General features: G+C 43.5%; 1 protein-coding gene across 1 annotated transcript; it reads right to left on the reverse strand.

Moving 5' to 3' along the window:
- Positions 1–6,465: 6,465 nt before the first annotated feature.
- On the reverse strand, positions 6,466–24,491 carry TRIM27 (tripartite motif containing 27). The gene is made up of 8 exons (XM_047796855.1): positions 23,701–24,491; positions 22,447–22,542; positions 20,649–20,879; positions 15,228–15,250; positions 12,537–12,652; positions 12,382–12,414; positions 10,885–10,911; positions 6,466–8,116 (listed from the first exon to the last, which is right to left on the reverse strand). The coding sequence occupies exons 1-8, from the start codon at positions 24,118–24,120 to the stop codon at positions 7,521–7,523; spliced, it is 1,542 nt and encodes a 513-aa protein (XP_047652811.1). The 5' UTR covers positions 24,121–24,491; the 3' UTR covers positions 6,466–7,520.
- Positions 24,492–24,523: the final 32 nt, after the last annotated feature.

Genomic DNA, 24,523 nt, shown 5'->3' on the forward strand with positions numbered 1-24,523 from the left:
ACATCATTTAGCCCAGGTCGCTTAGTGGGTTTTCCTCTAATTTTTACCAAAATCTCGAGCGTGGTTAGTCTCGCTTTATGGTTTCTTTCTTTAGAAGATAGTGGAGAACATCACCAAAAATCTAACATCAGACTCCGGTTTTATGGCATGACCCCTTTTATCTTCTCTATTTGGTTTCCTTTTCGTCCCCAGAACTGGTTTTTTTGCGCTCGTAAGTGACAGCCACGGAGTAGCCTGGGAAAATCCTTGTCGGGTGCGACAGCTCCTGGCGGTGTAGATTGACAAGGCTAATTTCTGCCTCAAGGTATTCATTTGTCCTAGGTCCAGAGAAGCGCCCAGATCCACACACTTGCCTCCTGACCTTCCCCGCCGGTCTCAGGTATTCCAGATTGAACGTCTCCGTGGCGTCCATTGCCAGGTCAGGGACAATGGCGATTTTTAGGAAGATGGGGGGGGGCGGGAAATAAGGGGGACATGCCACTTCTTCCGACTCGGACTTTTCCAAAAGCTTTTTCAGCTTTGTGCAAAATAATCTATCTGAGCTCTGAGTCTGGAAGGTCATGTATTTTAATGAAGCCCCGAGACTAAACAGTAAGAAATTCTTCCTCCGACTAGACGGAGACCTCTTAGGGGTCAGGGAAACTGCTAGAATAACTTCTGTAGGGCCAATATCCGCCCAGCTCCCTGACTGGGATACATGGTAGGAGCTCAGTAAACATATTTGACGAATTTGTTTCTACTGCTGTATTTGGGCTGTTTATAGAAACCTAGATTTAGGGACTTTAAGTAGATTACGCCCCAATAGGTTATCTTTTATATTTATTAATACATGAAGGTTAGGTCTCCTCTGCATGAAGAGAAATAATTTTAATTTCGGTAGAACCTATCTTAGATTTCTAGACTCCCTTGGTTTCATATGCTATTTTTGATAGTTAAAATAGGCAGTGGGAAGTACAGGGAACAATGGTTTCCTAATCTCCCTCCCCCAAAGATTTGAGATTTGCTCTCTTTTCTTTCGTAAACTATAGGCCGTCTCAGAAGTGATTCCTGATGTGGCAATTGTACACTCTTAAAAAATTTATAATTTTTTTCTAATTGAAAAGTACTGCAGATAACCCATATCCAATGGATATTGAACACAAATTATTTCTAATTTTTCATTTTCATAAAATATACTCTGAAGAACATCCTGTGTAGATATTTTCAAATATCCACAATTATTTCCTTAAATTTCTAGAAGTGGGATCACTAGATCAAAGTTTATCCAGTTTTAAAATCTTGATACACTGTCCACTTGCCTACCAAAAAAATCGGAAGCAATTTAGATAACCCAAAGCTAATCAACAGGATACTATGATTAAACAATAACAACAAAACATTTTATTGGGTGAAAATGCCAAGGTATTGTTATACAGCTTTATTAGTGAGGTTCAACATTTATGTTTAAAGATTTTCATATTCTTCTGTAAGTTGCTTACCAAACTTTTGAGATGTTCATCTTTCCTTGTTGATTTGCAAAACTCATTCTATGAAAAATAAACCTTCGTGATGGTTTTTGTTTACCAAGAAACCAGGCAGAAATTCATTCCTTTTACTAGCAAGAATCCCATTAGTTCCCTTAAACATTTAGTTAATTTCTATATCATAGAAACTGTGAGCTATACAATTTACAAGTTCCCATGTCAGTCTTCAAAAACCAAACTGTGGCCAGCATTTAGTGTCCTTGTAATGTTACCATCCTAACATTTACTTTTATTCCTGGTCATTTTTTTTTTTGTCCCACCCTTGTTTCTCTTTCTTCCTTTATGGCATGTTAAATCCTGCTACCTTGATTTTATGTTTTAAATGACTTGAAGTCCTTTCTGGAATAAGATGAAGTATAATTAAATATGTAAACCTTTTTACTATTTATTTGTTGTGCAGTAGGACTTCCCACAGGCCACCCTATGTTTTTATGAAAACATTTTCTAACGTTTTTATGAAAACATTTTCTATGAGGGAGGTTTTGAAAAACCTGAAAATTTAAAAGGGCAGAGAGGACTGAAAAACAAGATGACAGTGGTGGTGGTCTTCGCCAGTTTAAAAATCTCAATTGTTTTATGTGAGGCTTCTAAAAACATCTAATTCCCACTGTGACATATTGGGTTAAGGATCTGGCAGTTGTCTCTGCAGCAGCTGGAGCCTCTGCTGAGGCATGAATTTGATCCCTTCCTCCCTTCACCAGTGCAGACAAAAAAAAAAAATCTAATTCTCTGATAACACATTCAAGATTTGCTTTAGAATAACAGAGGTGGGGATGGAAATTGAGATGAGGTTATATTTGAAATGGGATTGACCATAAGTTGATAATTGTTGAAGTTTGGAGAAAGTGTGGGGGTGAGGGTGTTCACTGTGCATTTCCTTCATTTTTGCTTGTACATAGAGGTTTCTGTAGTGAAGAGTTCAATACAGGGGAACATATCATGCATAACCTCATCAAAAGCAGCTGCTAATATTTTAGTGTATTTCTTTCTAGTTTGTTTTTTTCTTCAGCATCCACAGCATGCAGAAATTTCTGGGCCAGGGATCAAACCCAACCCAGTGTTCAGTGACAACACTGAATCCTTAAACCACTGAGCCACCAGGGAACTCCTCTTTTCAGTTTTTTTGTTTGTTTTAATGTGAAATCTTTCTACACTAAAAGAAATTCTTTTTCTCCTACATTCTTCTTATGCATCACAAATCTTAAATTGGGTTTGGCAGTTACATCCCATACTTTTTTTTTGTCTTTTTGCCTTTTCTAGGGCCGCTCTTGGGGCATATGGAGGTTCCCAGGCTAGGGGTCGAGTCGGAGCTATTGCCACCGGCCTACGCCAGGGCCACAGCAACACAGGATCTGAGCCATGTCTGCAACATACACCACAGCTCACAGGAACACCAGATCCTCAACCCAGTGAGCAAGGGCAGGGATCGAACCCGAAACCCCATGGTTCCTAGTCAGATTCATTAACCACTGCGCCACGACAGGAACTCCCAGACATCCCATACTCTTATCCAGGGAAATTCTGCATGTGCTCTGAATGAGAAATTTGGGAAAGATATTAGTGTACCTCAAAAGGTTACCTTCAAATGCCCTGGTTACATTTCAAACTTCAAATACAAAATTAAGCCAACAAATAAGCCCTGAGGAATTTACACTTCTCCAATAGGGAAAAAAGAAACATACCTGGGGTACTACTGCCATGTGTCCTGTTTGCACTGTATGAAATCTAAACTTCATTAACATCCTAGCTAAGCCAGTTCTCCTAGAATAATTCACACTGATTATTCACTATACTCAAAGCTTCATTCTTTGCAGAGACCTCACATAGAAGTGATTGAGTTAAAGAAGGTGCAGGGGTGTTGTGATTTATTTACACAATCAAGTCAAATTTTATTGCAGGACCAAGCTAGTGGGTACCAGCCTCTCAGCCTCAACAGTGTGCACTAAAGGAATGCAGACAAGGAATTCAGCTTCCTCTGACCCTGGTTCATACTGAGGTCTCCTGCAGCAATGGTTTCCTCATCCACAAATGGTCTTTTCTTGCTTTCCACTTTTTCCTGCTACTTTTTTTCTCCTCTTAATTGACCTTATTAACTTTTCCAAGGACAGAGTCACGTTCTCCTGTAATCTCAACAGTCTCGTTCAGTTGGGGCATCTAACACTGATTATTTGTGTATTTGAATCAAAGTAGCATTATCTTGCACTTATGAAGAAGCAACCCACCACCACTGGTAAAGAGGTATTTTTTATTTTGCTGGGAGATATGACTTCCATCCATAACTAAAGTTATTGACAAATGGATCCATTTACTATATGCCAGCTTTTGCTCTTAATTGCTTAGTGCCTTTAAGGCAATTATCATGTGTATTCTCTCATTTTCACAACCACAGATCCTGGGTGGCAGGAGCCAGTCTCAGTTTTCCTTTTATTCTCTGAACCTGTCCTTTCTAGGCCTTGGCTGCCTTTGGGGAAAATGCTCTTCAGTACCTGCCAGGTCAGTATCAGAAAAAATAAGAGCAGCTGAAGACAAATACAGTTTTCCTAGGCAACAAAAGAATGAAAGAATGAGTTGCTGAATTCCTAAGTGTGTAAATGACAACTTCAAATGTACTGAGGAAAACCAGGGAGGAGTCAAAAGAAGGCTACCTGGCCCCGTGTTTGCCTTGAGAGGCCCATATCCTGATTCTTTGAATTCAAATGCTTACCTTTCTGCAAATTCATTTACAAGGTTCATTTAACCTCATTCAAAATGGCAGGGTAGGAGGTCCCACTGTGGCCCAGCAGTTACAAACCAGAGGATAAGGGTTTGATCCCTGGCCCCACCCAGTGCGTTTAGGATCCCACATTACCATGAGCTGTGGTGTAGGTTGCAAAGACAGCTCAGATCCTGTGTTGCTGGGGCTGTGGTGTAAGCCAGCAGCCACAGCTCCAATTCGACCCCTGGCCTGGGAACATATGCTGCATGTGCAGCCCTAAAAAAGCAAACAAAACAAAATAACCAAAATGACAGGGTTTAAAAAAAATCATACCTCATTGGTAACCATGATCCTTTTGTCCATATTGTAAAGAGGGTATTGGACAGTATAATTTTTGGAGACTGTTTTTCACTCAGCATTGTTAGTAAGAGTCCTTCTTGTAATATATCCGAATTCAGACTGAGAAGTAGCTTTGCTGAATCCATCTAGGTTACTTATCACTGCTGCAGCTGCTCCTAAAGCACCAGGTCTACGAAGAAGTAGATCCAGTGTGAGACCCTTTAAGTTGGCCTGGAAACAGCTCCATCAGTTCAGCAGCAAGGTCCACCTAGGGGCACATTTTCTTGGACTGGTATGAACAAGTTGCCCTCTTTGTGGATTCATATTCTTCCTCCCTGCCCCAATGTATTAAATTAAGGGAAAAGCATAATCCATAAATATTGTGAGGTAGGATATGATGTGGTCATGTGTTCTGCCTCAGTTTGAATCTGGGCCCTGCTACTTCCTAGTTGTGCACCTTGGATTAATCACTACCCTCTCTGTGCTTCAGGTTCCTTATCTGTAAAATAAGAGCAACAGTACCCACTTTGTAGGGTTGTTATGACCATTAAATAAGCTGCTGTGCATAAAGCACTTCATGCTATGTGTCAAGCACTGCTATGTCTGTGTATTAGTATTTTATATATATATATATATATATATATATATATACACACACACACACACATAATATATGTTATCATGTATATATCTCAATTGAGAGTATTAAGCAAAAGCTAATTTAGCCTCATGGAAACCCCTCTCTATAGCTCCTGGCTATTTCTCTTAAAATTTGATGAATAAATGAATGAAGTAGGACATATCACCCATTTATGATCTTCAGCCATGAGCCTCAATGGTGGGTACAGGACTAAGCAGGACCACAAAATCTTGTCTTCCGAGGCCATGTCCAGAAGCAGAAAAGAGCCAAATCCTCTCCTCTGGAACAAAGCTATTCTCTCACTCAGCCTATCTTTCCTCCTCAGCACATGGTGATGTTCATGGCCCCAAGCCTTAGGCTGCTGATTCTGAGTTGGGAAGCAAGTTCTGGGCCTTCTGATCTAGAGCAAGCACAGCTGCATTACCCCACTTCAGTTACTAAAAGGACTTGAGAAGTTCCCATTGTGGCTCAGTGGGTTAAGATATCCTACAAAAGGCAAAAAGACAAAAAGACAAAAAAAAAATCCATGAGGATGCAGGTTTGATTCCTGGCCTCGCTCAGTGGGTTAAGGATCTGATGTTGCTATGAGCTGTGGCATAGGCCGGCAGCTGCAGCTCCGATTTGACCCCTAGCCTGGGAACTTCCATAAGCCATGGATGTAGCCCTAAAAAGGAAAAATAAAAATTTTAAAAATAAAAAGGACTTGACAGAGTTCCTGTCGTGGCTCAGTGGTTAACGAATCCGACTAGGAACCATGAGGTTGCGAGTTCGATCCCTGGCCTTGCTCAGTGGGTTAAGGATCCGGCGTTGCCGTGAGCTGTGGTGTAGGTTGCAGATGCGGCTCAGATCCCTCATTGCTGTGGCTGTGGTGTAGGCCGGCAGCTACAGCTCCGATTGACCCCTAGCCTGGGAACCTCCATATGCCATGGGAGTGGCCCTACAAAAGGCAAAAAGACCAATAAATAAATAAATAAATAAATAAAATAATAATAAAAAATAGATAAATAAAAATAAAAAGGACTTGAAATACTTTCCTAGTAAAGTGACAGGATTAACCAACACAAAGCTATAGGTTGTGGACATCAAACACTACTTTCTCAGCACCATTAGAAAGTAATGACATGGTAGTTTTATCATCAAGTTGAAAGTGTAATATTAGCCAGAATGGAATTCTAGACCCTCAGGGGAAGTCAACACCATTAACCATTCCCCTCCTACACCAACATCTATGAAACAATCCTACCAAGGCCCAGAAAACAACAACAATGTAAACAACATCCATACTCACTTTATTTTCAAACAGAGAAGCAAGGACCCAAAGAGAAGAACCATCATGGGCACTTGCTCAAAGTGATCTGCCTTAGCCTTCCGACCTCAGAAGGCCTCGTGATGCAATGGCCCTGGGGATGGAATGGCCCCTTGATGGTACACAAGGTAAAGATAAATTCTCCCATCTCTCAGAGGAGATGGGAGGAGACCAAAGTCAATGAATCCCTAGAATACCGCCCCAGATTCCTTCCAGGGATAGTGTATGACTGACCGTCCGTCCACAAATGTGAGTGGGAGGGGATCTAAGAACAATGGATGGTGCTGGGCAGAAAATTATCCTAGATGATGTACATCCAGCCCCAGGATACACCTTTCATTAGAATGAAGGGAGTGACAGAGCCTTCAGAAAAGACAGAGGCGAAGAGCACATTGATTAGAACATTATCTTATAACAGAGGTGGGGCCGTTTCCCACCATTATTGTAAAATAAATGTAACTAATCAAAACACATACAGCCCTCTTTAATGGAATTAATAAAACTATGGTAGATTGGGAGTCAGGGGTAGAGGTACTATTCCCAGGAGGAAAAACTGGGACCAAGGGAGCCATGCTGACAGGATTTTGTAGTTCGGTTGCAGGTTCTTAGAAAGAAGCCCTAGTTCAGAAATGACAGCAATTACCCACTATCATTATGTGGGACTGAGCCAAAGGAAGCCAGACGAAGCCAAGGTGTAAGTATCTTGAATGGCTGTCCAAATGCAACATTATCCATATTCTTTATCCCCTCCAGTAACGTGTAAAACCAAGACGTGGGAAACACTGGAGGAGGACATCTGGTTTTTATTTCTGGGCAATCTCGATATGTCTCATTACATCTCACAATTTTCGTGGGAAGGGCGGGGATGGCAGAGAACTTGGACATACTGCCTCACCCTGCAGGGGCACGGAAAGTGGTAAATCCGGCTGTGATGGGCAGGGAGCGGCAAGGCAACAAGCTGCCTTATGCCTGGGGTAGCATTACGGCCAGCAGCCCTTTTGGCCTGAGTTCATCTCCTCAAGGGGAGGTCTCCATGGAATGACCATGATTCCCGACATGGCCCGAAAACCCATCGATCCCACTCATGGGGCAGATGATCAGAGGAGCTGCGCTCTTCCCTCCCGAGTAACTCAGACTGAAGTAGGGCCGCACAGGCCCACAGAAGGTAGCGTGAGAGAAAGTAAAGGTGTGACACCTCTCTGTCACGTTGTAGAAGGAGACCTCACCAGCATCATAGTCCAAGAAAATCCCCACCCGCTGGAGAGGGGTCCGCAGGGGGAGGGCAGTCATTGGGGAGGTAAGAGCCCAGTATTCTTTCCCATACCACAAAGACACTGCCCAGAATCCATTCTGGGGGGCCGAGGTTACGCCACCTTTTCTGCACACTGAGTCTTCACAGACACCTATGGTCCACTTGGCTTTATCTCCCACCTCTACCTCCCAATAATGTCTCCCAGCGATGAAGCATGGAGAGCCCAAGACACAGGGAAACAGATTGAACCGCTCAGGGTTGTCGGGCAGGTCCTGCTGGAGGTAACTGTACCGCACTTGCCGCAGATTATCAGAGAGGATCAGGCTGGGGTAGGCGGTGTCTGGATCCAGAGTCACATCCACTGCAGAGAAACAAAAGGGGGCGGGGGGATGCAGTCAGCTGAGCACCAGGAGAGTCCATTCAAGAACACCCAGCTTTTCTCCTATGTCCTAAGAAGAGTGAGAACTCTCCAACAAAGGCCCACTCATCTTACACTGGAGTACATTGTGAAAATTACTACTTGGATTATAGCTAGTTACCTCTTTTAGTCAAGATATATTGGAAGTGCTGAGAATTTTACTTCCATTTGTCTTCTTTCACGTCTTAAGCCACAATACCCATTATAAACTGAATTTAGGTTTTCTTACATGTATGTCCAGTCCTTAATCTGAAAGCCTCAGGGACCAGAAGTTTCTCAGAATTCAGAATGTAGACAGGCAGGGTGTGGCACAGCAGTCTACCAAATATCAATAGTTCTGCTGTGAACCATGTGACCCACTGCCTGGAATAAAGATTGTAAAGAGTCCCCTCAGGAGTTCCTGTCATGGCTCAACGGTTAACGAATCTGACCAGCAACCATGAGGACGCAGGTTCCACCCCTGGCCTTACTCAGTGGGTTAAGGATCTGGCATTTCCATGAGCTATGGTGTAGGTCATAGATGTGGCTCCGATCATATGCTGCTGTGGCTGTGGCGCAGGCCGCCAGCTATAGCTCCAATTTGACCCCTAGCCTGGGAACCTCCATATGCTGTGGGTGTGGCCCTCAAAAAGCAAACAAAAAACAAAACAAATAAATAGTCCCCTCATAGATTTAGTTTGGGGATTTTATTTTATTTATTTATTTATTTTAGTCTTTGTATCCTTTTAGGGCCACACTTGTGGCATATGGAGGTTCCCAGGCTAGGGGTCTAATCGAAGCTACAGCTACCGGCCTACACCACAGCCACAGCCACTCAGGATCTGAGCTGTGTCTTCAACCTACACCACAGCTCACAGTAATGCTGGATCCTTAACCCATTTAGCGAGGCCAGGGATCGAACCCACATCTTCATGGATGCTAGTTGGGTTCATTAACCTTTGAGCCATGATGAGAAATCCTCCTAGTCTGGGGATTTTAGAATTGTGGACAAGGAATTGGGGATCTGCCCACCTTTCAAAGCACTCTTTTATATCCTCCAGTGCACAGGATCTTACTCAGCACAGCCGAACCTTATTTATCCTCCTTCAATGTCCAATGCAAGATCTACACCTTCTTCAAAAAGTTACTAACCATCCCTAGCCACTACGCTCTCTCTTATTGTTTTTTCTTTTTTGTCTGCACCCATGGCATATGGAAATTCCTGGACCACAGACTGAATCCAAGCGAGAGCTTTGAGGTAAGGAACAGCTGCAGCAATGCCAGATCCTTAACCCCTGTGCCACAGCAGGAACTCCACTCTCTCTTAAATCTAAAATTGTATCATCAGAGTTCCCATCATGGCTCAGTGGAAACAATCTGACTAGCATCCATGAGGACACAGGTTCAATCCCTGGCATTGCTCAGTGGGTTAAGGACCAGGTGTTGCCCTGAGCTGTGGTGTAGGTCACAGACTCAGCTTGGATCGGGCATTGCTGTTGCTGTGGTGTAGGCCAGCAGCTATAGCTCTGATTTGACCCCTAGCCTGGGAACCTCCATATGTCATGGGTACGGCCCTAAAAAGACAAAATAAAATTGTGTTATCACCCATCACATACTCTGCGATTTAGTATTATAGCATCTATATGGTAGTTTCTTGTTTTAAAATCACTTACATTATAAAATTGGGTTGTGATGATTGTTGTGAAACTATAAATGTAATAAAATTCATTGAGTAAAAAAATAAATAAAATCACTGACATAATTCTCTCATTTGCTCTTCGTATCTTGTTCAGGAGAAAGATTCCCAAACATTATGTCTCCGAACTAAAGCTCAGGTAGGCTGCCTGACTCCAACAGAAGGCTCATGACAGGCAACTGGTGGAGGTGACCAAGAACCCCGATGCCTGGTTCTTGGTTCAACAATCCATTCATGACAGTTGTGCATTTTTTCCTCACATCACAGGTATAGTTCAAACCTCACACCTCATTTACCCCAAGGGTAGGTAGTGTTTTCTGCTCTTTTGTTCCCTCTACAGTATCTTGCACAGTATTAGAAAATATTGAAGCCAGGTATTTAACAAATACTTGTTGAAAGAATTATATATGGATTACAGCCAGGGGACATGAATGAAAGAAGACCTGTGGTACGCAGTGTCCCTCTGTTCATGAAGAGGATTCCACAAACTAGAAAGTGGTCATGTGACTATGGAAAGTATATGCCTTAGATTGGAGTACCTCTGAGATCAAAGCCTCTCTGAACCTGAGGTGAAGGTGATGGTCAAAGGGAGGACGAGTTTCAACTCTTGCTCTGAGGCATAGAGAACGGATGCCATATTCCCCTTGGACTCCCCCTAGCACTCAAAATAACTGAGTTGAGCTCAATCTTTTTATAAGCCACACCCTTTCCCGAGGCTGGGTGGGCAGAGCAGTGCGTCGGTGTACAAGCAGTGGGGGTGCTCTACTTTTTGGAAACTGTAGTTTCAACACTGTAATCCTTCGTAGCATCCAAGTTTGATTTCCTATTTCAGCTTGGTTTCAGCTCTGAGGCATTTTAGGAGGCAAAGATATCATAAATATAGAAATAATGTATTTTATGATTATTGTTTATCATTTTTTTCACATGTAACCTAAAGGATCCAAATTCAGGCACTTTCCAAAATCATTCACAATAGTAGTTATGTTCATAAGGATTTTTAACTCCTTTCCCAAATGATTTGTCTCCTATCACCCACCTGAGTATAACTGAGCTTCTCTCAGTTCTGAAAAAAATAAAAGAGAAAAGTTATGGAAGTCATCTGAGTATTTCTAGGAAACATCTGACAGAAGGATCTTTGGTTAAAGTCATCATAAAGCAGTGGTTTCCATTAGACACCCCAGGACCCCAGTTGTCAGTCACACACTGATTTCTTCGTACAATATATGACTCCTTCTTTCAGCCAAAAGCTCTGCAGGAAAAGGGATTGGGAACTTCAGGCCGAAGGATAATCACATGCCCCAGATTGGTAGCATATGGGATCAAACTGAGCCAAGGTCAAGGATTCCACCCATCCGTGAGCCGGCTGGCTCTGCAGGAAAAAAACATGATTTTCAAGTCCACATGATATGTAACTCTTGGTTTTCATAAACAACCCGTGTTCTAGTGACACCCACTACCACACTGGGGCAAACAGGACCATTCACTGTAAACTGCATTTACATTTGAAAAGAATTTTCAAACATGCTCTCAGCGAGCCTTTTAAGTGGCAGAAGAATAGGAAAAAGAAATGAGAGTCAGACCAAGGAACATCACGTCTGAGCTAATCACTTCCGGTATCATCCACTGTACTAAGAATGGAGTTTCTCCCTGTTTTGCTTGTGAGTATTCCCTAAATCTATGTTGCTAGATGGGAAAAGAGCATGTATCTGAAAAGATACAATGCAAATAAAGTCTTAGCATACATAGCAAATTACCAGACATTATGGGGATTTGTAGTAAGTAAAAAAAAAAAGTTCACCTACATATAAAGATTTAACATTCTACCAAACTGCCTAGGAATTTTAGCATTTAGTATATAGGCATATGTGCTATATGCTCATATGTGATCATGAGCAGAAAACTTTGTTTGGAAGATCATCCCTTAAATACCAAGAACACTTTATTTAATAAACATTAAGTGTAGGGTTTATTACAGGTTAGGCTCCATTCTAAAAGGCTTTAGAAATGGTATCTAATTTAACTTAATCCTTAAAACCTTGTGAGGAAAGAGCTATTATCTTCCTCATTTTACAGAGGAGGAAATTAAGAGTATAGAATCCTCAAGTGGCAGAGCTGAGCCCAGGACCCAGGCAGCCCAATTCCTGAATCCCTGTTCTCCCAACCACTTCCCTGGAGGTATTGCCTCAATCAGCACTATAAATACCAGCTCAAATGAAATGTAGCTAGGATGGTTTCTGTTGATTCTCTTTCTCAATTAAAAGTAATTTTAAATAATCAAATTCTGGATTAATTATTGTTGGCCTATCTTCCTCCTCCATTAATATAAATGGAGAAATGAGTGCAGATAGCTAAACAATTTCAAATTGAAACCAGAGGCTATTATTGAAAAAATTAACAAAGCAAAAAGAGACGTAAAATGTCAGGGAAGGCTGGCCAGTGGATGTCCCCCCTTCCCACTTTCCCACACTTCGTGCAGATGTTGTCTTCCCAGGAAACATCAACATCAAAAGCCCAGTTAAGTAGACAAATTTACCTTGGATTTTCTCCATATCTGATTGCATTTTTTCTAAGGGGAGAAAAGAAGATATTCAGTTTGTATTCCACTGTTTGGCTGGAAAATACATCCTCTCGGGCAAACCCTGAGAGCATAAACCCATTTCCCTTCATGGACTTCTCTTCTCATATTACCTGTGAACTGCTTCAGACTCTCAGTCAAGAACAGACATTTCTGGGCAAAAATGTGGATCTTCTCTTGCAGATCTGGAGGTGTGATCCAGGGCTCAGGGATCCTAATTCTTTCAGCCCTAAGGTTAAAGAAGAACAAGAATGAATCCCTTACCAACCTTCAAACTTTTCAGGGTCCAGGACAAGTCCTGGGTTAAACTGGTCAGTACAGGTGGACAGTCTTTAAAAATAGCCGCTACTGGTGGGATTGTAAATTGGTGCCACCACTGTGGAAAACAGTATGGAGATTCCTCAGAAAAGTAAACATAGAACTACCATTTGATCCAGCAATCCCACTCCTGGCCATCTATCCAGAGAAAACCATGACTCGCAAAGACACATGTCCTCCAATGTTCATTGCAGCACTATTTGCAACAGCCAAGACATGGAAACAACCTAAATGTCCATTGACAGAGAAGTGGATCAAGAAGATGTGGTACATATACACAATGGAATATTACTCAGCCATTAAAAGGAATGAAATACCGGCATTTTTAGCAACACGGATAGACCTAGAAATTATCATGCTAAGTGAAGTCAGCCATACAATGAGACACCAACATCCAATGCTTTCACTGACATGTGGAATCTGAAAAAAGGACAGACTGAACTTCTTTGCAGAACAGAGGCTGACTCATAGACATTGAAAAACTTATGGTCTCCGGAGGAGACAGTTTGGGGGGTGGGGGGATGTGCTTGGGTTATGGGATGGAAATCCTGTGAAAGTAGATTGTTATGATCATTATACAACTACAGATGTGATAAATTCATTTGACTAATAAAAATATATATATATTAAAAAAATTAAAAATAAATAAAAACAAAAATATCCACTATAGCCTTTTTGCTATTCTCCTCCTAGGCTATAATCCTCTGGTCCAGAATAGGAGAAACATCTTACTTTTTCATATCCCCTACAGCACTAGCTCATGGCTTTTCAAGTGGCAGGTCCCAAAAAGGTTTACTGAATTTAAACCTAATGTAAGCCTGACTTTGCCAGAAAGCACCAGATTCCAAGAAAAAGTCCTTGATATCTGTGGCAGGCAATGATTCAGAAGCCTCAGGTCCCCAAATAGGGTGAGAATGATATCTACAGAGACAGGGGGTCTCTGGACAGTACCCAGTTACCCATCACCCCCCTCAAGGGGGTTTATGACTGATTGCTAACTGCCCACCCAATATCCATTCATCTTCCAAATTTTACTAGGTTCATGCCTATCCAGTCTAGATGTGACCTTGTGACCTTTTCTGGCCAATAAGAAGTAAGAAGTACCTTGCGGTAATTTGGGAAGTCTGCTTCAAAAGGAATATGATTTGCATTATCTCTTTCGTGCTGGTTGGTACTCTAGCAACTACCTTGGATGCCAAGAATAAGGACCATACCTTGGATGCCAATAATGAGGACCAAGGTGGCAGAAGTTTAATTGAAGAGAAACCGAGAGTCTGATGATCATGGAGCCACCAAACCAGCCCTGGGCTACCTACTTGCACATTTCTTTTTTTTGTTGTTTTGGGGTTTTTTTTGTTTGTTTTGTTTGTTTGTTTTACTTGCACATTTCTTTAATGGTGATATTTCCTGTTACATTTAAGCCTTAAGTCAATGAAAATTAGAGTTTTCTATCTCAGAGGAAAACTTAACTTCAAAAAATGCTAGCATCTAAAGGAACTATCTCCCTGTTAGTTCAGAACCACTCTGCTTTCAAAAAGTAAAAGCAGCAAGTGAATGCAGTATTTGTTGAGGTCACTTGGCAGGAACTGGTACAAGTTCCAGCTCATGACCATCCCACCCTAGGAGCCCTAAAAAATTTCACTTCTAGCCACAATTCTATCCACAGAGTCCTCCCAACCAACCTACCCCATCTGTGATCTCCTCCCATAAGCATCTCAATGTTTCCACATAACCAAGCTGCATTTCCCCAGCAGGGCTTTCACCTTTCAGAGGGTATCAATCAGCTTCAAACTTCAGTTTCTCGGTCTCTATCCCAGTAGGCACTCCTGCACCAAACATCACATCCCCAAGGCCTAGCCCATTTGTCTTTGCCCTCCGACCCTGAAAACACATTTAATCTTGGCTTCTTGCCCATTCTGGGCTTTCCCTGACTGGCCATGTCTCAGCTCCTAGGCTGCTCTTCCTCACTTTCTGCCTGATGATAACATTAGAGAAACAATGAGAACAAGAGCCAGGATTTAGGTAACTCATTACTCACTGTATTAACTCTGAGCTGGTCATACTTTTCTTAGACCATATTTTCCCCATCACAGAAAAAAGAGAGGCAGAGAAAAAGAAAGACAGAGATAATGAAAGAGAAAAGATTCTGAAATGCTTAGGAAACAAGAACTATAAAATACCCTGCACTTTGCCCAAGTCCCTGTTACAGTCTCCATGGAGGTGTCCTCATCCACCAACAGCACCCTCCAAATAAGCCCCCAACTCTACCCTCTCACCCCTCAAATTTATCAATAATTCCTGAGTTTTACTGCGAAGGGCTGCAGTCCATCTAGTTCTCTGCACACGAGTGACTCGATTCAGGAATAAGCAGGATATGTGTCTGTTGGTTAAAATGTCCTCAGGCTCTGGGCTCCTTTCAGAATTTCGACATATGAGGAAGACAGTCCTCTCATGCTTGATTTAACACTGAGGAGAGAAAACTATACCTGCTCAATGTGTCCCCGATGTCCTACAAGAGAAAGGAAAAGGAGATCCATGAGAAAGCATTCATAACTTCAGTTTTCTTTCATAGGTGTTTGTTGAAAACCCAACTATGGGATGGCCCTCCTGGGAGAAACCAAAGGGACAAGGAATACAACTCAGAGTCCAGGAGATAAAAATTGGGCAGAGGAAACTGGGATGCTCACAATTTGCTATTCGGGCACTTCCTATGTTCTCCTCCTGCACACTGGTCAAGGATTTCAAGATTTCAAACTTACTAACTCAAACATCCCACCCTTGGACCACAACTGCCTACCTAACCAGCTTGCTTTATTTTTTATTTTTATGTATTGGTCACACCCACAGCATGTGGAAGTACCTGGGCCAGAGATCAAACTGTCGCCACAGCAGTGACAACACCAGACCCTTAACCTGCCAAGCCACCAGGGAACTCCTGCTTGCTTTCTCTGACTTATTATTGTGAAATTAATTTCAAATACACAGAAAAGCTGCTAGTGCAAAGAGCTCCTGTATCCTCTTTTCCCAGACATAAACATGGTCACCTGTAGAATCATTTGAGATAATTGTTTACATTACATTGCTTTACTCCTTTATAATTCTGTATCTCCTAAGAAGCAGGTTTCTTTCTTATATAACTACAGTACAGTTATCAAACTCAGAAAATTGAATATTAATATATTCATCTAATCCACCATTCATATTCTTTTAATTTTTCTTTTTAGGGCCATATCCACGGCATATCCCAGACTAGGGGTCTAATCGTCGCTGCAGCCACTGGCCTACACCACAGCCACAGCAATGCTGAATCCGAGCCAGGTCTGCGAGCTACACCACAGCTCACAGCAATGCTGAGCAAGACCAAGGATCGAACTGGCAACCTCATGGTCACCAGTCAGATTCATTTCCAGCATGCCACAACAGGAACTTCCAATCCACCGTCCATATACTAATTGAACTAATTGTCTTATTAATATTTTTTACAGCTAATCTCCTCCTCACTCAGGTAATCTAGGATCATTCATTGCATTTAGTCATTATGACGTGTCTATAATCTGGAGTGGCTCCTTGGCATTGATCTATCTTTTGTGACATTAACATTGCCTTCATACAGGCTAGTTATTTCATAGAATATCTCTCATTTGGTTTTCTCAGCTATTGCTCTCATGATTAAATCCAAGCTGTACCATTTCTGACTAATGTAGTTGTTCTCCTTCTAAAGATACATGATACTCTTATTGGGGATATTTTATAGATGCTATTTTTCCTTTTGTAATCATCTAAAAGTGATACTTTGAATTTATGTTAATACTTCAGTGCTTATCAAACTCCCCCTCCCCTTAGATAGCATCCATCCATAATTACTGCCTAAATTAACTTTTTCTATGATAGTTACCAAATGGTCATTTTCTTTCTTTCTTTTTTTTTTTTTTTTTTTGCTTTTCCATATCCCCTGCATATGTAAGTTCCCAGGCTAGGGGTCGAATTGGAGGTGAAGCTACCAGGCTACACCACAGCCACAGCAACTCAGGATCCGAGCTGCATCTGTGACCTACACCACAGCTCATGCCAACGCTGGATCCTTAAACCACTGTGTGAGGCCAGAGATGGAATCTGCATCCTCATGGATACTAGTCAGGTTCATTACTGCTGAGCCATAGAGGGAACTCCAGAATGGTCATTTTTCTAGATTCAAACTTCCTTCGGTAATGCTTAGTGACATTCTACTGGGAGAACTTTCCTGTAGTTATTAATAGTACGGACCCATCAATTCATACTTTATTCAAGGGGTTACAATTAATCACTTTTCTTATTTATTTTGGTGCTCAAAAAGTCTGAGACTTGGAGTTCCTGTCATGACTCAGCAGAAATGATTATGACTAGTATCCTTGAGGACACAGGTTCCATCCCTGTCTTCATTCAGTAGATTCCAGCATTGCCATGAGCTGTGGTGCAAGTCACAGATGCAGCTCAGATCTGGCTTTGCTACGGCTGTGGTGTATGCTGGCAGCTACAGTTGCAGTTTGACTTCTAGCCTGGGAACCTCCATATACCACAGATGCAGCCATAAAAACATTAAAATGTCACTCTCCTATCCCCTCTCATCCTATTCTCCTCATCCCCATTATTTATGCTTCCAGTATTTCCTTTGCAAAAATAAGCAGATACATGCACTTTCTAATTATCTCTTCTTTCTTACAACGAAGTGTCATATTCTATAAGTTTCAGTTACCAACAGAGTATAGAAACAACTCTATTATCAGTTCATAGGTATCTTCCCGTTTCTTTTTTATAGTTGCATAATATTCCTCTCTCTGTGTGTGTGTGTGTGTGTCTGTACAATGTTAAATAGAGGTAGACAACAGAGGGCATCTTGCCCTGTTCTTGACCTCGATGGAAGCCCTCTAATTTTCTCCTATTAAGATTCAGTTTACTTTTCAAATGACTTTCACCATGACCAATCTCCCTCATGGAGTCCACTACCTCTCTTTTTTCTCTACTTTTCCTCATCATCCAGTTTTTTTGTTTGCTTTTTCCTTTTTCAGCTCCAACTGTGGCACATGGTAGTTCTTGGACCGGGGATCAAATCTGAGCTGCAGCTGTGACCTACACCACAGCTGCAGCAACACCAGATACTTAACCTGCTGTTCCACAGCAAGAACTCCCATTATCATCCAGTTTTGATTTTATGGTCCATGTGTTCAAAAATATTCTCACCAACACCTTCTACCTTAAAAAAAAAAAAAAAAAAAAGAGGCAAAACCATAAAGATACATAGCAGATTAGCAGTTGCTACTGGGTAGAAAAGAATGAGGAATAACTGTTTAATGAGTACGACGAGGTCTCTTTCCAAGGTAATAAAAGTGTTCTGGAACTACACTGGCTGTGATGGTTGTACAACATTGTGGGTTTGCTAAATACACTGCATTGTACTCTTTGAAATGATTAAAATGATGAATTTGTTATATTTTACGTTAAAAAAAATCAAAACCAAAACCCTCAGATCTTACAAAGTTCTAATCCTGGATGAGCCCAACTACCTGCTTTCCCTATGTCTGGCACCAGAGCGTCACCATCTGAGAAAGTAAGGCTGGGACATGAGAATGTCACACAAGTGGACAAACAAGTCCCAGTGTAAACTAACATTCACAGATCAGGTAATTCTAATACATCTCGCAGACGAACTGGCTTTCCCACACTCTGAATGATAAATTCAGAACTTGCCCATGGTCCTCAAAATTCATACTTTCTCTAACCTCTGCTCAATGGCAGCAGATGGTCCTGCTTTCCAACTTCAAAAGAGAATAACAGCCAAAGGGCTTTGGCTACCAAACATCACAACTTGCCTGCATCTTCCTCTCCTCACCGTCCTTGCTTCCCATACAACAGAGGATCTTCCAAAAAACTAAGTCTTGCACATACATGTTAGTGACCGTTCCTTTCTGTTTTCTCAGCAACCCTAGTGATTAGTTCATCCTTATAGTTTAATTCTCTTCACCTGAATCCTTACAACCTAGGCGCTCCACCCCAGATCTTACTTTTCTTTTAAAAGATGTTTAGCAAGTTTCCTCCTCACTTAGGTTTTTTTGTTTTTTGTCTTTTTTGCCATTTTTTGGGCTGCTCCTGCGGCACATGGAGGTTCCCAGGCTAGGGGTCTAATCAGAGCTGTGGCCGCCGCTCTATGCCAGAGCCACAGCAACATGGGATCCAAGCCACAACCTACACTACAGCTCTCGGCAACACCAGATCGTTAACCCACTGAGCATGGTCAGGGATTGAACCTGCAACCTCATGATTCCTAGTTGGATTCGTTAACCATTGAGCCACAACGGGAACTCCCTCCTCCTCCTTTATGTTTAGCTCCTCCTCCCCATTTTCCTTTTAAAATGTTTAGCTAGTTTCTGCAAGCATTCCCTCCCCATGAAGCGCCACAATCCCACTCCCATCCAGCTCTTTATTTTACATCCCCTTCCGTCTTGAAATAGTCATTTACTCTTACAGTTTCCATTCACTCTCTGCATCACAACTCTCCCCTTCATGTGGTTCCTGCCCAAGATGTTCCACTGTGGCGGTTCTCCTTAAGACTGTCAGCGATGCCCATATTTTTAAATCAAATAGCTATCAGCCCTCATACCGGTTCACTTCAACTGCAGTACACTTTGATGTCCACTCCATCCTTCCTGAAACAGTCTTCCTTCCTGGCCTGCCTCTCTGGTCAACTGTTCCCTTTGCAAGCTCTTCCTTCTCTTCCTGGCAATTAAATATTGGTGTTTATTAAGACTCAAGGTTAAGCCTTCCTCTCATTTTAATCTAAAGCAGGAGTGGGTAAGCTTTTTCTAAGGAAAAGGCCACAGTTTTTCACAACTACTCAACTCTGATGTGACAGTAATACATAAATGAATGGGCATGGTTATGTTCCAATCAAAATGTATGGACAATGAAATGTGAATTTTACATAATTTTACATATCATGAAAGTCTTCTGATTTTTTTTTTTTTCCAACCATTCAAATCTCTGAAGAGCAGCATACTTAGCTCTCAGGACAGACAAAAACAGGTGGTAGACCATGGTTTGAGCATCTTTCTTTTCTTTTTGGCCATGCTCTCAGCATGCAGAAGTTCCTGGGCCAAGGATCAAAACAATGCCGGATCCTTAACTTGTTGTGCCGTATGGGAACTCCTGGGGGCCCTTTCTAAATGGCATTTATCAATACCTAGGATACCTGTTTGTTCACTTCTTTATCACATAATCTCAACATCAGAATTCAAATTTCAGGAGAGCTTATTTACCACTTAATTCCAGTGTCTAGAATAGTGCCTGACCCAAAATAGAATGAACCCAAAATGCATTGAATGAACAAAGACAAGACAGGCATCAGCTTCTTTCCTGTGGTCTTGCTGGGCTGGATCTATTGTAGCTTTATCACCCAAACTATCCAGATTAAATCACAAGACTGCCTGGGCTGACCACTCTTGCTCAAGTGCTTGTTGTTTTATGGCTGGGGTCCTCCACACATGTGTGTTAGTTAAATCACAGGATACTGGAGTGAGAAGGATCTTTAAATAACATGTGGTCCGAACCCCTCATTACATAATGAACAGATGAGGTCCCTGAGGCCCAGAGAGGTGGAGAGCCTTGCCTGTGATCAGACTACTTATCAGTGCAGGACAGGCCTCAGCATTAGGCCTTCCTTTTGCCCTTTCGGTGAGACAACGCAACTGACTGACCCAAGGTGTTTCAACCAGGGCCTCTATGATACATTTTCCCCCCACCAGGAGAGAGATTGACAAGCCCTTGCTATGCCCCCAGAGTTGACAGGGGAGTAGGGGGCCCTGGATACTGCTTGGCAAAAAGAAGAAGGAGACTTTTTAGCAGAAGCCATCTTGGCAGGGACTCTTAAGCCTTACCTGCAGGAGCTCCCTAGTGGGCTGCTGTTGCTTCTCTTCCAGCTGGGCGATCAGGTTGCTGAGGTGGGAGATGTTGCAAGAGAACTGAGTGATGGCACCATTGATACTGTTGTAGATAGCCAAGTCTAGCTCCTCAAGGCGGGCCAGGAGGCGATACTCATGCTCCTTCAAGGAGTGATACAGCTGCTCAAACTCCCAAACGATCTTCTCCCTCTCCATCTGGGTCAGGCTCTGTGTGGATGACAGGGAAAGGCAGTGGAGAGAGGAAAGGCTACTTCTAGAGCCCTTCATAGTTCTCCCCTGACTATCCAGCCCAAGACTTCCTCATTTCATTCAGGTGTACTGAAATAAGCATCGTGTTCCCTCCCTCCTTTTTTCCTGTCTTTACTGACTGGATATACAAGAGTTAAGAACTATTATCCCAGGGATGATAAAGATATAGACCCTGCCCTCAAGGAATTGAGTCAAATGAGAGTCAGGTTCATGCGATATATGTAATCATGGATGGATACGCAAAGACAGGGTGACAATCTGCAGTAGAAGCTGACACAGTCTTCAGAGAAGCAATGTTCAAGAAGATTCTTGTAAGAGGAATAGAAGTTTGCCATGTGGTCAAAGAGCAGGAGAGCCTTCCAGGCAGAAGAGATGGCATGGGCAAATCTAATGAGTGGGAAAGGGAGGAAAATGGTTGTGTATGGCTGGAGCACATAAGTGCTGGGGAAGAGGCTAGAAAAAGGGAAGAGGCTAGAAAAAGGTAAGAGCCCAGAAGCCTGGCAAGCTAAAGGGCAAGGACTTAACAGCAACTGGGAGCCATGAAAGACTAGCAGGTAAGTCACATGGTCTGATGTGTGCCCCATGGAGGATGATCTGGAGCACACAAGCCAAAATGTCTACAATGGTCCTCAAATAACCTTGATTTGTATGCTTAATTATTTGAGTCCACTCAAGTTTACCAGAAGATTCTCCGTCCATCAGATCTATTTTCAAGCAGGGGAGCTGATGTCTCAGCGGATTTTGTGTGCAGAACAAGTGATGGGATTTTATGGCATCACGAGAGTAAGTTTCATTATACTATTTTTGGTACAGTAAGTCCAAAAATTCTTTACTATACCCTGTCCAGGACTGACAAAATTTCTCACAAGATGGTGCCAGACACTACTAGTCTAAGACTTTGCTTTTCAGATGCAAATACTTCTAATGGGTAAGAATTTGTAATATTTTATTTATTGTTCAAAAAGATACTGAAAACACCTAGGTGCTGGACATATAAGTATATATTATAAAAATCTTCATATTTTTGTCTCGTTTTTCAGAACAAAACCCCCAAACATCCTTATCACAAATTAGCACATTAGCCACTTGCTAAGGCCTTGAGATGATAGGGGAAGGAAACAAAGTGAAAAGTTTAGAACTGAAACATTGCCAAGAAAAGGAACTTTCTAGCAAGAAGTTAACTGTCGGGCTTATGGAAAACCATCTGTCTGCAGAATGGTACCAAAGGAGGCTAACCACCGAAGAATTTCTCCTGTATCAGCTTTGTCAAGGATCAATCCTGGTCTACACAAAGCTAGAGGATTAAATTTATCTCCAGGGGTTTTAAACTCAGCTATTCCCACCGTTCCCCCAAAATGTAGTAATTTCTTGGTTTTCCAGGTGAATTCTCAACTGCTATGTAAGCTTGTTCCACCCAAACCTAGAAGTTCTGGATGACCTGACTGCACAAGGTTAAGTAACAGCCTTGCAAAAAAAAAAAAAGAGTGACCAGCAGAACTGACATTATCTGTGTATCGAGTCTTACCAAGAGTTCAGCTCGTGCCTGCTCCCCCTGTGCCCGACGCCTCTTCTTTAAGTCTTTCACTCTTTTTAGATGGTCCAGCTGGTTCTGGATTTGCTCCTGAGAAAAGCAAAAACAGTTGGGCAGTTCAAGATTAGGAAGACCTTAGCATCAATATGGCTACTCTGCTTATCACATGTGCAACCCACATTTCTGATGCCAAGTCCCTGGTTAGAGTCCGTCCTTGGACTACACTGCCGTCACCAGGGCACAGAGGTCACCACACTTCTCCTTTGGTAGTTTGTATCTTAAATGGTGGGTAAGGATACTCCACGGCTTAGTGGAAAGGTGACTGGACTAGGTGGCTTTGAGTTGTCGCTCTTTCACAGTCGCATACTGAGAAGATTTAACAGCTCTTATTTTCCTCAGGTGTGACATGGGCAAACACCGCCTTCTCAGCCTCCTGGAGGGTTACCACCAGGGTGAGTAAAATGATGTGAAAGCATTATAAATGTTAAGTGAATAATTCTGCATGAATGTACTCACAGTCAATCATGTACATGTTCCTGCAGTCCTCAAACACACAGATCATGCACTCCTTGAATGTTGCCTTACAACTGTTTTATATTTAATACTTTGTTTCCATGTTACTGTTTAGCTGCGCCCGTCTGCTGTTTCATGAGTTTACAAAGGGATCCACACATCAGCTCACTTCACTCAATCTTCATAACTGTGTTACCTCCTTTGAGTCTCACGGTGGTTAACTGACTTAAGCAGTAAGGAGCACATTTTTCCGTGAGCTTCTAGAAGAAGATGGAGCATAGGGAAGTGGTGGGGAAAGGAGAGGTGATGGCCATCTGCTAGATGTGTATACAGCCAGTTAACGTCCGACTGTGTCGTGTCTGAGATCATCTAGGAGCCATCAGGAGTAAGAGTGTCTCTGAAGCTTGCAGATGCGTACATGGTTTTACGCATTCCTTTTGTACAGTCAAGGGAAGGGGGTCTCCATGGGTTGTGCCGGTGAGCGGGGAAACAGAGGGGCACATAAGGAAAGAAGAGTGGGGGTGGGGAGACTTCTGGCTTCCTCACCAGCTACAGGTTTTCCTCCCAAATCTGAGTGCCGAGGCTCTGGAGCAGACAGAGAGGAAATGACGGCTGTGAACCACACGTCCGGCTCAGCCATTTTCTAGGCGGAAAAAAGGAAGCCCCTTTGGCTCTCTACTCCCTTTGTCCGACTCGCGCTCCAGCCCCTCCCCGGCCCGCGCGCCCGGTCCTCACCTTGAAGCCCTCCACCGCCTCCTCGAGCGGCAGCACGCTGTGGCCGCGGTGCTCGCGGGAGCGGTCGCACACCACGCAGATGGGCATCTGGTCCTCCTCGCAGTACAGCTTCAGGGGCTCGCGGTGTTTCTCGCACACGCCCATCTCGCCTCCCGGCCCCGACGGCCGCTCGGTGCGCAACTGTTTCACCAGCTGGGTCACGTTGGCCAGGTGCCGGTTGGGCCGCATGTGCCGCTGCGGGAAGGTCTCCCGGCACTGCGGGCACGACACATTGGTCTCTGCCGCGCCCCAGCAGCGGGCGAGGCAGGCGCAACAGATGTTGTGGCCGCAGTCCAGCATCATGGGCTCGACAAAGTACTGCAGACATACGGGGCAGGTGGTCTCCTGCTGTAAGCACTCGGCCACGCTCCCGGAGGCCATGGCGCGGGCCCGCGGGGGCGCACGGGCATGGGCCCTTGAGCCCAGCCCTGCGCGGAGCCCAATTCTACGGCTCTTGCCTCCCGTTCGCTGCTTCGGAGCGGCGGGCGGGGAGGCGAGCCCGGCTGACGGAGGGCGGCGCCTCCCGGGCCCTGATCCCAGACGCGCCCGCGCGTTGGAACCGGGGGTGGTCGGGCCGCCGGGCCCAGCCGAATGACGTGGGGGTACTTCGGCCCCACGAAGCCCGACAGCTACGCCAGGGGGTCGCGAACCAGGGGCTGCGCCAGTCGGACTCCAGGAGCCGGGCGCTTGGAAGGCGCGAGACAACGTGGCCTTGTCCCAGCGGGTCCCGGCGGCCGCACAGACCCCACCCCGGCGCGAGCGGAAGAGGCGGGGCGGGGCGGGG

The sequence above is a fragment of the Phacochoerus africanus genome, chromosome 9 (genome assembly GCF_016906955.1).
Source record: "Phacochoerus africanus isolate WHEZ1 chromosome 9, ROS_Pafr_v1, whole genome shotgun sequence".
NCBI classification, from domain to species: domain Eukaryota; kingdom Metazoa; phylum Chordata; class Mammalia; order Artiodactyla; family Suidae; genus Phacochoerus; species Phacochoerus africanus.

What these genes read in the sequence shown, in the direction of transcription:
- TRIM27 (XM_047796855.1), bottom strand. Translation starts at nt 24,120, where the DNA reads ATGGCCTCCGGGAGCGTGGCCGAGTGCTTACAGCAGGAGACCACCTGC. An exon ending in AGGCGGTGGAGGGCTTCAAG is followed by an intron (nt 22,543 to 23,700) that starts GTGAGGACCGGG and finishes TGCTTTTCTCAG; the next exon opens with GAGCAAATCCAGAACCAGCT. An exon ending in AGATATGGAGAAAATCCAAG is followed by an intron (nt 10,912 to 12,381) that starts GTAAATTTGTCT and finishes TATTTTTTTCAG; the next exon opens with AACTGAGAGAAGCTCAGTTA.